This window comes from Durio zibethinus, chromosome 1, assembly GCF_047325235.1.
Source record: "Durio zibethinus cultivar Kanyao isolate XHJ-2024 chromosome 1, ASM4732523v1, whole genome shotgun sequence".
Taxonomy (NCBI): domain Eukaryota; kingdom Viridiplantae; phylum Streptophyta; class Magnoliopsida; order Malvales; family Malvaceae; genus Durio; species Durio zibethinus.
The window spans coordinates 29,093,731-29,108,167 of record NC_143162.1 but is presented as its reverse complement, the minus strand read 5'-3'; the positions used below and the strand labels follow the sequence as shown (position 1 = coordinate 29,108,167).

Sequence of the window (14,437 nt, the reverse complement as noted above, 5' to 3'; positions counted from 1 at the left end):
ATGCATTGTAGCTTTTATCATTAAACTATATTAGCCTTTTGGTTTTCCAAGGTTAAAAAATGGGGAATGAATCTTTTAAAATGATCAATTAAGGTGTTTGTGTTACAAATGCCTTAATTGACCAATTTTAAAATTTATAATTATGATCAATTAAAGGTGTTTGTGTACAGAAACACCTTAATTGATCTAAAATATAATTTTTAAATTACATCAATTAAGGTGTTTTTGTATACAAATACTTTAATTGATCAGTTTTATAATTTAAAATTTAGAACAATTAAGGTGTATTTGTACAGAAGTGCCTTAATTGATCTAAATTATAATTTTAAAATAGATCAATTAAGGCGATTCTGTATACAAACACCTTAATTGATCAGTTTTATAATTTTAAAACATCATCAATTAAGGCTTTTGTGTATAAAAATGCCTTAATTGATTTAAAAATAAGTTTCTTTTATATTTAATAGACAAATATCATAACAAATTGATTATTTTCAAAACCATCAATTATAATTATTAAAAAGGATCGATTAAGGTGTTTGGTTACACAAACGTCTTAATTGATCTGTTTTATAATTTTAAAATATAACATTTAAGGCAATTTGAGTACCAAACATCTTAATTAATCTTTTTTCTAAATAAAATTCACGCTATCAATTAAGGTGTTTATGTTTACAAACACTATACTTGATGATATTTTATAAATTAAAACAACAATCAATTAAAATATTTATTTTTTTAGTACTAAATACATCATCTATCATTTGGGTATTTATTGTTAATAAAATAAAAAATTTTCATCATATATGTTAAGAAGATTATAATAATTATACAAAAATTAATATCTCAAATATTAAATGAATGAATCTAAATACAAAATGCTCTGAAAAAAAAAAAAAAAGAATATCTCAAATATTTTATTTTTTCGGGTACCAAACTTTCTCTTTGAATATAAGATTCTGCTAACTAAATATCGTTCTTTTTGTTTTTTTTTTTTCGAAACTTGGATTTTAGAAGGTTTTGGTGCAAAGAAAACTTGGAACCGGGAACAGTCAAACTAGGACTGTAGCTTTGTTTGAGAAGCGAACCGGGTTCGAGGACATGCACCTATGAAAAACAAACATCCAAATTCCAAAACCCAAAATAAACAAACCTTGCAGGGACAAAAGTAAAATAATACCAAACACTGACCATTTTAACCGAACAAAGTCCGTGAGCCTTGGTGGCCGGTGGGCCTTACAAAGTAAATGTACATCAGGTGATATGAGATGATTAGAAATGCTTAGACCTGGCAAAATGACAACAACAGAGCATTTTTTTTCCCTGCTCTTCTACTCACGTTCTAGCTATAGCTAAATCAAAGCGTAGTAACTCTTTTAACTAAATTCTTAACAAGATACCAGGTGATTAGATTGCATTTATGGCAATCTTCATTCCAGATTCACAGTGACCAGCAGTGTTGCATATGAAGAAGTTTAGTCCCTTGGCCAGTTTTACCTGATCTTTCCCTGAGTTGTACACTTTTGCACCGGCCGGTGTGGTGCAACTGGTGTAGCCTCCTCGGTTCACAGCTACCACATTGTGGATCGTTGCGTCGTAGTTGAACACTGCAAAATCAAAGTACAAGTTTGCAAAGATGTAACTTGAAAAACTGAGCATGAAAAAAATGTCTTCATTCTTTTAGGTTAGATGATATATACTTACCAAGCACATCACCAGCCCTGAAGCGCTTCCCTTTAGACCAATTAGCCATGTTAAAAGTCCAACCACTGCTGCCTCCAACAGTATAAGTTGCCGCATCAACATTTTCCAAGCAAACCAGTAAGCATAGCAGGAATATTGCAGCTGCGAACTTGGCTTGCCTTACACTGCCCCTTCCCTGCGCCATATCTGAGAAAAGCTTGAACTGTACCTGAAGAAACTGGAGGTTTAAGAGTGAAACCTGTTTCAGTGAGTGGGGTGGGCAACGCACAAGTTTTATGCCTTTATAAGCAGTTCCAAAGGATAGTAGTGGGTCCAAGTTTTGGAAAAAGTGGGGACTAGGCGAATGACAAAAGGGTGAGCTTTCAAGATTTTCATTGATTAAAGTAGAAGCCAACAACCGCATTAACAACTAGTCTCCAACTTTTGCCTTTGATGATAAAGATTTGCAATACTTAAAGGTGAATGATGACATTAACAGCATAGATTATTTAGGAAAAAAGTTTGGTTAATACTATCTATGGTGTCAGTGATGGCTCTATCTAAAAAGTGCTTGACTATGGAACTCACATGGAAGAGTAGTAGCAGGCACTACCCGTGAACTGAGATATAGGAGTTATTGGACCATATTGGGTAAGGCTAATTGAAAAAGAGTAGTTCCGGAGCCAATAATTGAAGGATGAAAACATCCCCTTTGTGTTGTCTATCCTGAGAAGTAAATTTAAGAAATTAATCTAGTAAACAATTCCTTATAATTATAGAACTAATTAGTGCTAACAAGAAGGTGGTTTCGTTTTATTGCAAGAAGGGAGAGGAGGAAAAGAAAGTCTGCTGTCTTAACAGCTGACTTATAACCTTACATGATAACTACACAAGAAAACTAATTGCCAAAAGAAAACCAGGCAAAGATTTTATACCCAAGATTAGGAAAGCAAACTTCGAAGATGTCCATTCACAAGGCAAAGGAACAATCAAATACAAGATTTTCAGGGACCTAAACATAATTTTTTTCACCTAACATTATATTTGGTAGGAAAAAACGGAAAAAGGAGGGAAGACAAATATTTTAGAAAATTATAAGGAAAGGAAGAAAAGTTATATTTCTTTTGTTATATTAGGTAGGAAGGATGAAGAATAGAGAGAAAAAAATGAGATTAGATGAACACTGTTTTTCTTCAACATTTAGGAGGATTGGATTTGGAGAAAAGAAGTGTACGAATCAACTAATTTTTGTTTTCCTTTCTTATTTTCCTTTTGTCACAGGACGGGAAAGTCGGAAAAAATAGTTTTTTCTTCCACCTTTTCTTCCTTCCTTCCTTCCTCTTTCCCTCTTTCCAAACGGAGTATACTGTAAATATTGTTTTCATTCTGTCCACCTTGCGTTTTTAGCTAGTTTGAACATTTCTCTCATGCTAATTGAAATCGTGCTGTATATCAGCTATTGCCTGTAAGCCATTTTAACAGAGAGCAAATAGTTATGAAACAAATCGTAAGGTACCTACTTGAAGATGACATTCTTAATAATATGAGCAAGATTGCTGTCTCTAAACAGATAGCTTATAATTGAACAATTAATACAGAAACAGTCATGGAGATCATAGTCGAGAGGCTGGATAGTTCGGATTCTAAATGAAGCACATGGATTTTCTATCAGTTCTTTGGAGACTGTTGAATTTAAGTTTTGAAAACTCACATGATACTTTTTCTTGGTAAAAACGAATTCCTAGATAATTTCTCCCCAGTCCCCACACTATCATGATTTTTCCCCTACAGCACTCCTCATATCTGAGTAACATGCTTCAAGTTCAAACGAAGATTCCAACTTGACCAGTTGATTAAATTCTTCAAAAGTAGCCATCTTGTGAAGGTGATCTCTATTGGTTCTATTTTCCTTCAGGGTTCTTAAGAACATTAGCCAATGCACGAGTTGATGCATAGAGGGCAGTGAGTGGATGCATCAAATGAAAGCCCTTTGCATTCAGCTCCTCAGGTGGGTGCAAGTGTCACGCCAAGCACTCCAAAAATGAGTAGGTAGGGTACTCCAATTCCACATTGGACATGAAAGGGGGGTCACTAGGGTATAAAAGGGTTCACACATTTCCCTCATTGTGAGGCATCTTTTGTGAGATAAAATCATGAGGCCAGAAGAGTTAGAGTGGACAATACCTCACAAAAGTGTGAATCGTGACGATAGGCTGATTTAGGATGCTAGATGAATGCATGCCCGGGTCTTGAAGTCGTGCGGGCCTAGAGGTTGAGTTTCAACCCATGATAACTGGTATCAAAGCAGGCCTTGGATCGTTCGACTCATGCCAAATGCCTCGAGGGGGATAGGCAGGGTGACTAGCTTTCGTAATGAAGGTGTCATGAGGTTGGGTGGGGGAGAATGTCACACCAAGTGCTCCAAGGAGGAGTAGGTAAGGTACTCCAATCCCAAATCAAACATGAAAGGGGAGTCATTAGGGTATAAAAGGGTTCACACATTCCCTTCCTTGTGAGGCACCTTTTGTGGGATAAAATCGTGAAGCCAGAAGGGCTAGAGCGAACAATACCTCACAAGGATATGAATCATGATAGATAGGCTGATCTGGGATGCTAGATGAGTGCATGTCCGGGTCTTGGAGCCACATGAGCCTAGAGGTTGAGTCTCGGCCTGTGACAAGAGGATGTACCCCATTTTCAATCACATTACAAACTCTATACCTCTTTGTACAAGATTCAATCTCCTAAACCTCATCATTGTTCCTGTGAGATTATCAATAAAACATCTAAACCAATGGAAGTATAATCAAACAATTAATTAATCACATAAAAGATAATAATTTAATATAATTCGGTCCAACCACCCTATATTCACGGATAAGAAAAAAGATCAATTAGTTATAAAAAATTACATCAAAATAAATCAATAAGTATTCAACAATTAATATTTATAAGGCCTCTTAATCTTCTCTAATTTTTTGGAAATTCTCAACCCAAATAAATATATGTCCATGTGAACTATATCAATTTCCTCTAATCTGCCTGTGGACACCCTAATCTATCCGAGGATCTACATTTAATTTTTGCTAATAAAATAATAAAAAATAAGAAAAATAAAAAAATAAAATCTAGCGGGTTGAGTTTGTGTGAAATTGTATGAAAAGTTTAAGTTAGATTAAAATTTGGAGTTAAAACTTAGAAGGGATTGAAACCCTTTCTAGTTTAAGGTTCTTTGAATTTAAACCCTATAAATATATGTCCACACAACTCTAACAGAGAGCAAACAGAAACACAAGTAGAAAGCAAAAAAAAAAAAAAATCCAGAGTTTTTTTGGGTTTAAAAAATTTTTTTGGGAATTTTTCTAGAAAATTCTAGATTTTGACAAAATTTTTCAGCATCGGTTGAATTTTTTGACGAGTTTTCTGGCATTGATTCAATTTTCTAGTAAGTTTCCCAAAATCTGGTTGAAGATTTTGACATTGGTTGAATTTTTTTATGAACTTTCGACGATTTAACCCAAATTTTGGTGACTTTTTTTAGAATTCGATGAAGATTCAACCGGAGTTCTTCAGTTTCTAAAAAAAAAAAAAGAGAGAAAAAAAAGGATGAGAGAGAGGGCGAAAAGGAGATTTGAAGCAAAAAGAAGGATTTTAGCCTTTTATAGAGTCACCAAAACGATGCCCTTTTGGCATTTAAGAAAACTCAGGATCCATGCGTTTTTCATTTGGGAGACCCGGCCCGTAGCGCGACTCGCTTTTGACCATCATTTGACTCGCATACCAACCGATCCCTTGAGCCGAATTGAGCCACCAAGCCGCGTCCCCTGAGCCATTTTTTATGCCTGTAGCTGAGCAGCGCCGAATCCCCTGAGTCAAGCTATTTCGTTTTTTTGGTATTTTTTTTTTTTCATTTATTTTATTTTTTATTTATGTGTTTGTTTACTTTTAAGGGTATTTTGCATGATTAAGTTTAGGAAAAATATAAAATAAATTTTGAGAATAAATATTAATTATCAAAGGATGAAATTTATAAAAATTTCTAATAGTAAATTTCTATAAAATTCTTAAATGAGAAATTTTGTCTAAATTTATCCCAAATGGTAGAATAATTTAGATAAAATTTTAATAACAATAATTAATATTTATTTTCAAACAAAAAAAAAGAGAAAAAAATAAAAAAAAAAAATTTTGATTGAAAATATTTAACAATTATCCAAAGATAAGATAATTAGAAATTTCAAATAGTAAATTCTTAAGAAATCTTTAGGTGAGAAATTTCTTTAAATTTGTCCCAAATGGTGAAAGAATTTAAATGAAATTTTAATAAAAAATAATTGTCATATTATTTTCTTTTTGAAAACAAATAAAAAAAAAGAAAAAAGAAAAAGAAATTCTAAATAAGCCCAAATGGTGGAAAATTTAGAAATCCAAAAAAATAAATAAATAAAAAGAATTTCTAAATAAGCTCAAATGGTGAAAAATTTAGAAATTTTAAAAAAGAAAGTATTTTTAATTTGGCCCAAATGATGGAATAATTAGATATATTTTTGACAAAAAAATAATAAATAAATCTTTTTTCGATGATGAAGCTTATTCAAGAAAATAAATAGGATCTTTGAATATTCTTGAGGTGAGGGAAGATTTTTGAGAATTCTACCAGATTGATAGAAGAATCTCAATAATTATTTTCAATATTTCAACATAAAAATTTGAAATCATTAGAATCAAAACTTTAAGATAAATTTAAAATAATATGGTACCATTCTTCGGATGGACATATAGGGTTACTATAACTTTTCCCACATGTAACTGAACTCCTAAACCCTGTTCTGGTTTGTAGATTCGAATCTATTCTTTGAGGGACACTTAGTTAAGCCTAGGAGCTCCTTAAGAGGATAGATTCCTTAGGTGACTAATCACACCTAGTTAAAAAAGATTGGTGGTGACTCCATCCATTTGTTAAGTCTAGTTATAGATTTTTGGATCTATATGTTATGACAGTTTGGTGACTCCACTGGGGATGCTATAAAGAGTTAGGCCATAATAATTTTAAGTTTATCCCATCCTTTGATCTAATGGTTTTAAATGGTATTATTTGTTTACTAACGTTTTTGTCTTTTTTTCTTTTATTTTTGGGGCATGAAACTTATATATTCCTTCACATAGACTATCACATGCATTTGCATTACATGAGCTCTATACCCGAGCTTTGACCCTCTTAGGAGAGAGTAAAGTACCTACGCTTTTGTGAAATGATAATCTCCTTAATAGCTAGCGAAATACTCTCACTTAAATTGAATCATTTCTGTTGGTAGCCTGTGATGGGTAAGGATAGGATTGCTTTACTAGTTTGTAATGGACAATGATGTAAGGAACAATTTGAGAACCTTTAGTGGTCAAGATCACCTAACCCTATACACTTAAGAGGCCAACCCTAAGATAGAGCTTTTTCTACCTAGTGATAGATGTAACCCAAAGTTAGGACACATGAAGGAACGGTTTGTGATCTAACCATTTTGTTTGTTTGACTTTGTGCATCTGTCTTACCATATCATGAATCATTTTCATTTTCATATATAACATCGTGCATCTCCATTAGTTTCATATTAGATTTCATCCATGAAAATATACATTCCATTCAACCGTCAACATATCATACATAAAGCATAGTATATTTAATAATATAATTATGGCATTCAAGGTTCAAGGATAGCTCCACCAAGCAAAAACCTAACTCACCAATACAGCACAAGAGCTCGAGTCAGACAAATGGAACAAAAAAATTTCAATCATCTTGAGAGGATTGAGAAAGCTCAAAAAAGCTTGAATGTGAGTTGAATAAAATTTTAGAGGCTTTGAACAAATTGAATAGAGGCAAGGGTATAAAAAAAAGTACTAGCCAATAAAACCATCCATCATAAGAGGTGACTGACCCTCTATGCCCCCTTTGCTTTAGGCCTCATCAAGCTTAGTCCACTCAGGATGCACCACCCCAGCAGTTTACATACCCAATAGGGTATACATACCCAATAGGGTATACATACCCAATAGGGTATACATACCTTAAAATGCCATCAGCTTCAAATCCAAGGTAGTACCAGAGTTTTATTGAGAAGGCAGTAAAATCAGTATCAATCCCCAACTTAGATGATCCAGAAGAGAAAAAAAATTAAGGCTTAAGGGGAAAAAGACTGTAAAAGCCTCAAAGGCTAAACAAAAGATAAACTTGTTAGAGGAAAGGTTACAGGCTGTAAAGGGCATTGGTTTTTATGGTTTCATAGATGTTGTTGGGCTCTATTTAGTCCCAGATGTGGTTATTATATTAAAGTTCAAGGTGCCAGAGTTCAGGAAGTATGATGGTACAAAGTGTCGAAAGACCCATATTACCATATACTATCGAAATATGACAGCTTGTGCTAATAATGAGAAATTATTGATGCATGTGTTCCAATATAGGCTTACGGACTCTGTTGCTAGGTGGTATGTCCAACTGGATAGGACCCGTATTCGATCCTGGATGATATGGCCCATAACTTCATTAATCGATACTGATATATCATAGATCTAGCTCCTAATTGCCTTTTTTTATAGAATATGAAAAAGAAGGTGACTGAATCATTCAAAGAGTATGCCCAGAGGTGGAAAGACATTGCCTCTCAAGTGCAACCTCCTTTAACCAAGAAAGTGACCATGATATTGTTTGTCAGTACTTTGAAATCTTTCTATTATAAAAAGATGATAGGGAATACAACAAATAATTTTATCAACATGATGATCTTAGGTGAAATCATTAAGAATGCCATTAAAAATGGTAACTTGAAAGGAGGAAAAACCAAGAAGTAGGGGATATCAACCCTATCCATAAGGTTACTCTTCATACTATCCTGTTATGAATAATACCTCATTCCACCCATACCAGCCAGTACCACAACTATCTTATTTATCCATATATCAACCTATTTTTAGCCCCCATGCTTCCATATACGGCCTTAACATTCAACCTTCTTCGAGACCTCAGACTCATCCTTCTAACCCAATAAGTGGTTTAAGAGAGTAACAAACTACTTGCAAAAAATTTGTATTTGATCCAATCCCCATGACTTATATAGAGTTATATCGAGAGCTCTATAATAATCACTTGATTGCTCTCAATCATATGGAACTGCTTAAGTCACCTTATCTCAAGTGGTATGATCCTATAGCTCACTATGACTACCACTATGGAATTATCGACCATTCTACTAAAAATTACACTGCTCTAAAGTATTAGGTGCAATGATAGATCGATGATGAAATGATAAAATTTGATCAAAGAGGAGCAACAACACCTAATATTAGTAGCAATCTATTACCCAATCATAATGTCAACACTTTGAGTGAGAAATAAAAAACACGTTGATCCGAAAAGGCCTGAAAAGCTACAATGAATCAAGGAGCCAGATGTTAAGAAAGATCCTTCACTCAATTGTATAGGGGTATGAATTTTGGAAAAAACAATGATGTTAAAGTTGGTTAGAAGTTTCTTGTCATTTTAGGATTTCTTTTATGCAATAGGATTTTATTTGTTATCATTTTAATAAAAGGTAAAGATAATGCATTTTATTATATTTTCTCTTTCATTCAACTATTGTTTCATGCTTTATTACCTTTCATAACTTTTCATTCCCATTCTTAAATTTCAGATGAAGAATATTTAGACAATGATAACAATAATTTTGAGGTTTAATTTTGAGAACTCATTCACATTGATTTGAGGAGACTATTTGGGCAAAAAAAGCCAATTACTAGAGATGTAAAATAGGTATGTCATGAAGATGTGTAATCTGTTATAAAGATTCATGAGCTTACTTTTGTTAAATAGATGATTTTTAAGAAAAGCATTCACATTTGAGATGAAAAATGATCATCTTTCTTTACCATTTGAAAAACCATTCATTGCTACCTCTTTGAGCTTATTATATTTTTTTTTCTAAAGAACCCCAACCAAGGATCATCCTTCACACTAGGGGATAATTTTTGAAAAAAAAAAAGGTAAAAAGATCACAAAAGGTCTTAAAGAAAAAAAAAAGAAAAAAAAAACAAAAGAATGAAAGAAAAGAAAATGAATGCCACACATGATTTGGGGTAAAGTAATGAGAATCTTTTTATGAGGAATAAAATGGATGAGAACAAAAAAAGTAGTGAATTAAAGTGGAATGAGGCAAAATGTCAAGTTGCGTCAAATGATGAAAAATGATCCTTTGGTTTTGAACCCTTTTAAACACATATTTTGAGCCTATTTTATCCATTTCTTTCATAACTCCTCACCATAACTTACATTACAACCTTTAAAATCTATTTGGATTAAATGTGAATGCTCAAATTAAATGATTATATGTTGGGCTAAGGCATGCTTATGATGGAATAATGAAATCATGCTATATTATTCTACAAATTGATGGGTGGGAGATATCGCTAATGGATGAAAAACAAAAAGAAAAAAAAGTGAAAAAGAGAAAAAAGATAAAAAAATAAAAAAAAAAAAAAAAATAAAAATAATAAAAATAATGAAAATAAAAAAAAGAAAAAATAAAAGAAAAAAAGACGACAAAAAAAAGAAGAAAAAGGAATACTCAAATTGAAAACTCGAAAGGGTGATTTGGGTGAAAAAATTTATAAGCTGAGAGTCGGATAAACAGTTCACATGGATGGGAGATCAGAGACATCTGTAGATTTTTCGAAGTTGGGGCAAAGTTCAATAAGCTTAAAATGATATCAAAAGTCAATGGAATGTGTTTTTAAAAAAGAATCCTGGATTAATATTAAGAATTGTTTGAGTATTTATTATTTGGATATTGTTATTCCATTTGTTCCAAGGTATTTTTTTGAATTTGATCCTTTGCCCATTTGTTTTGTACCATACTCACTTCTCATTGATTACCCTTTTTTCAATTCACCTGGTGCTCCTTTATTGCTGTGTTCCTAGAATAAATCAAGAAAATGTATGATTGTATTGTATTTATCATGATTTGAAATGATAATGATTGAATGAATATGTGCTTAAAAGATTCTTGTGTTCCTTTGAAAAAAATTCAAGATGATAAGGGGCAAAAAAATAAAGAGATGGTAAAAACCTAAGAAAAGATATTTGAGACGACACATGGTGTGACCAAATGATGAATTTGGTGATGGATTGGCCAACAAAATGAAGAAAGGGTAAATTTTAAAAAGATGATATGACCAAGTGATGAATATAGGGATGAATTGGTCTACATAACCTATGTGTTGTGATCGAATGATGAAAATAATATGGATTAGTGGGAAAATTTTATTTTGAAATGGTTAGTGCTGAAAAACCTATGAGTGGTGACCAAAAGATTGAGGACAAAATTTGTTTTGAAATGGATAGTGTTGAGAAGCCTATGAATGGTGACCAAGTGATAGAAAACAAAATTTGTTCTGAAATGGCTAGTGCTAAAAAGCTCAAAATGGTGGAGTCTTGAGATCCATGTTACCACATTTAATTAGAATTTCATGACATTGACATTCGCATTACATACATTGCATTTGCATTGTTGTTTGGAGAATATTTAAAAATTTGGTTTAGTTATGCATTTGCATTATGCAGTAAACATTTGAATTATGGTTGAGAATATGGCATTGTAAGAATTTAGATTGTTGCATTTGCATCATTAAGAAAGCATTTGCATCATTAAGAAAGCATTTGCATCACTGATCATGACATTCATACAAAATTTTGACTTTGGTAAAAGTTTGAAAGTCATTTGAAAAAGAAATTTTGAACTTTGGATGAAGTTTTAAATGAAAATCTTTGAGTATCAAATGAAAATCTTAGAGATGTGAAACCTTGAAGTTTATTGAATGTGAATATTTAAACTCAAATCAGAAGCTTTGAACTTTTGGATGTGAATTTCCAAAATTCGAACGAAAAGTTTAAACTTTTTGGATGTGAACCCCAAATTTGTCAAGTATGAACCTTTGAACCCAAATGAGAAACTTTGAACTTTTGGATGTGAATCTCCAAAATTCAAATGAGAATTTTTAAATATTGGATGTGAGTCTTGCAATTTGCAAATGTGGATCTTGAAATCTTGCAAATATGAATTCTTGCATATCTAAAATTTTGAGACTGAAATTTTGAGAATCAAATTTCAGTGAATTCTTGCGAAGCTAAAAGGTTATTGCGAATTTGAACCTTTGAATTTTGAACTTAAATTGTGAATCTTTGAGTTTCTATTACAAATTTCATCAGATCTGATCTATGACTCCTCTGGACATGATTGTCAATGAGCCTTTTTTTATTCCAAAGTTGTTATGTCTCTATTTAGAGGAGCCTTTTATTTTCTCAAAAGTTGTTATGCCTCTGTTTAGAGGAGCCTTTTATTTTCCCAAAAGTTGTTGTGCCTCTGTTTAGAGGAGCTTTTTATTTTTTCAAAAGTTGTTGTACTTTTGTTTAGAGCCTCTGTTTAGAGGAGCCTTTTATTTTTTTAAAGTTGTTGTGCTTCTGTTTATAAGAGCATTTTATTTTTAAAGTTGTTGTGCCTCTGTTTGGAGGAGCATTTTATTTTTCAAAGAAGTGGTGTCTCTATTTAGAGAAGCATTTTATTTTTCAAAGTTGTGATACCTCTGTTTAGAAGAGCTTAATTTATTTTTCAAAATCATTGAGCCTCTGTTTATAGGAGCCATATTTATTTTTTTCAAAGTTGTAAGCCTCTACTTAAGGGAACCTTATGTCATTCAGTCAGTTATAGTGTCTGGTTATCACAAAAAAAACAAGTGAAAGAATGTGTCGAGTTGATTGAGTTGTTTACGTCTTTGCACAATTCCTATTTCACAAAAAATATGCAAAGAAAGGCAGCTGTAGACATTTCAATCTATCCGGGGTTTACATTCAATTTTTATAATAAAATAATAAATAAATAAAAAAAAACTAGCAGGTGGAGTTTGTGTGAAATTGTATGTAGAGTTTAAGTTGGATTAAAATTTGGAGTTAAAACTTAGAAATGATTGAAACCTTTTCTAGTTTAGGGTTCTTTGAATTTAAACCCTATAAATACATGCCCACACAGCTCCAACAAGGAACACATAAAAACACAGCAAGTAGAAAGCAAAAAAATAAATTTAGAGTTTTTTTTTGGTTTAAAAAAAATTTCTGGGAATTTTTCTAGAAAATTCTAGATTTTGGCGAAGTTTTTCAGCGTTGGTTGAATTTTTTGATGAGTTTTTTGGCACCAGTTAAATTTTCTGGCAAGTTTTTTAAAATTCAATTGAAGATTTCAATATCGGTTGAATTTGTTGACGAACTTTCAGTGATCCAACCCAGATTCTGGTGACTTTTTTTAGAATTTGGTGAAGATTCAATCGGAGTTCTTCGGTTTCTAAAGAGAAAGAGAAAGAAAAGAAAGGGAAGAGAAAAAGGGGAAAAATGAGATCTGAAGCAAAAAGAAGGAATTTAGCCGTTTATAGTGTTACCAAAATGATGTCTTTTTGACGTTTAAAAAAAACCAAGATCCCCAGGTTTTTCATTATGGTGACCCTACCTATAGCGCGACCCACTTACCAACCAATCCTTTAAGTCCAACTGAGCAGCCAAGCTGCGACCCCTAAGCCGTTTTTTGTGCCTGTAGCCAAGCCACGTCGAATCTCTTGAGCTAAGCCTTTTTTTGTATTTTTTTTTCATTTATTTTATTTTTATTAGTTTTTTATTTATCTGTTTGTTTACTTTTAGGGTTATTTTTGCATGATTAATTTAGAAAAAAATATTAATTATCCAATGATGAAATTTATAAAAATTTCAAATGGTAAATTTCTATAAAATTCCTAAGTGAGAAATTTTGCTAAATTTGTCGTAAATTGTAGAATAATTTAGATAAAATTTTAATAACAATAATTAATATTTATTTTCAAACAAAAAAAGAAAAGAGAAAAAAATAAAAAAATTTGAGTTGAAAATATTTGACAATTATTCAAAGATGAGATTCTTATAAATTTTAAATGGTATATTCTTAAAAAATCTTTACGTGAGAAATTTCTTTAAATTTGTCCTAAATAGTGAAAGAATTTAAATAAAATTTTAATAAAAAATAATTGTCATATTATTTTCTTTTTGAAAACAACAAAAAAAAAAGAAAAAGAATTTCTAAACAGGTCGAAATGGTGAAAAAATTTGAAATTTCAAAAAAGAAAATATTTCTAAATTGATCCAAATTGTGAAAAATTTAGAAATAAAAAAAATAAATAAATAAAGAGAATTTCTAAATAAGTTCAAATAGTGAAAATTTTAAAATTTTCAAAAAAAAATATTTCTAATTTGACTCAAATGGTAAAATAATTAGATATATTTTCAACAAAAAAATAATAAATAACATTTTTTTGATGATAGAGCCTCTTCAAGAAAACAAATGGGATCCTTGAATACACTTAAGGTGAGAGAATATTTTTTAAAATTCTATCAGATTGATAGAAAAATCTTAAGAATTATTTCTAATATTTCAACATAAAAATTTGAAACCATTAGAATTAAAACTTTAATATAAATTTAAAATAATATGATACCATCCTTCAGATGAACATGTAGGGGTGCTATAACCTTCTCTACATGTAACCAAATTCCTAAATCCTGTTTTGGTTTGTAGACCCGAACTTATTCTTTTAAGGACTCTTAGTCAAGCTTAAGAGCTCCTTAAGAAGATAAATTTTTTAGGTGGTCAATCACACCTAGTTAAAAAAGATTGGTGACGACTCCATCCATTTG

General features: G+C 31.6%; 1 protein-coding gene across 1 annotated transcript; it reads right to left on the bottom strand.

The window, feature by feature from the left end:
* Window positions 1-1,161: 1,161 nt before the first annotated feature.
* Window positions 1,162-1,968, bottom strand: LOC111311209 (basic blue protein-like). Its single transcript, XM_022910586.2, has 2 exons — window positions 1,705-1,968; window positions 1,162-1,607 (listed from the first exon to the last, which is right to left on the bottom strand). The coding sequence occupies exons 1-2, from the start codon at window positions 1,886-1,888 to the stop codon at window positions 1,408-1,410; spliced, it is 384 nt and encodes a 127-aa protein (XP_022766321.1). The 5' UTR covers window positions 1,889-1,968; the 3' UTR covers window positions 1,162-1,407.
* Window positions 1,969-14,437: the final 12,469 nt, after the last annotated feature.

Bases quoted from the DNA above. Each gene is read 5' to 3' on its own strand.
- LOC111311209 (XM_022910586.2), bottom strand. From the start codon at position 1,888: ATGGCGCAGGGAAGGGGCAGTGTAAGGCAAGCCAAGTTCGCAGCTGCA. The intron at 1,608-1,704 runs GTAAGTATATAT...TTGATTTTGCAG, and splicing joins CAGGGCTGGTGATGTGCTTG to TGTTCAACTACGACGCAACG.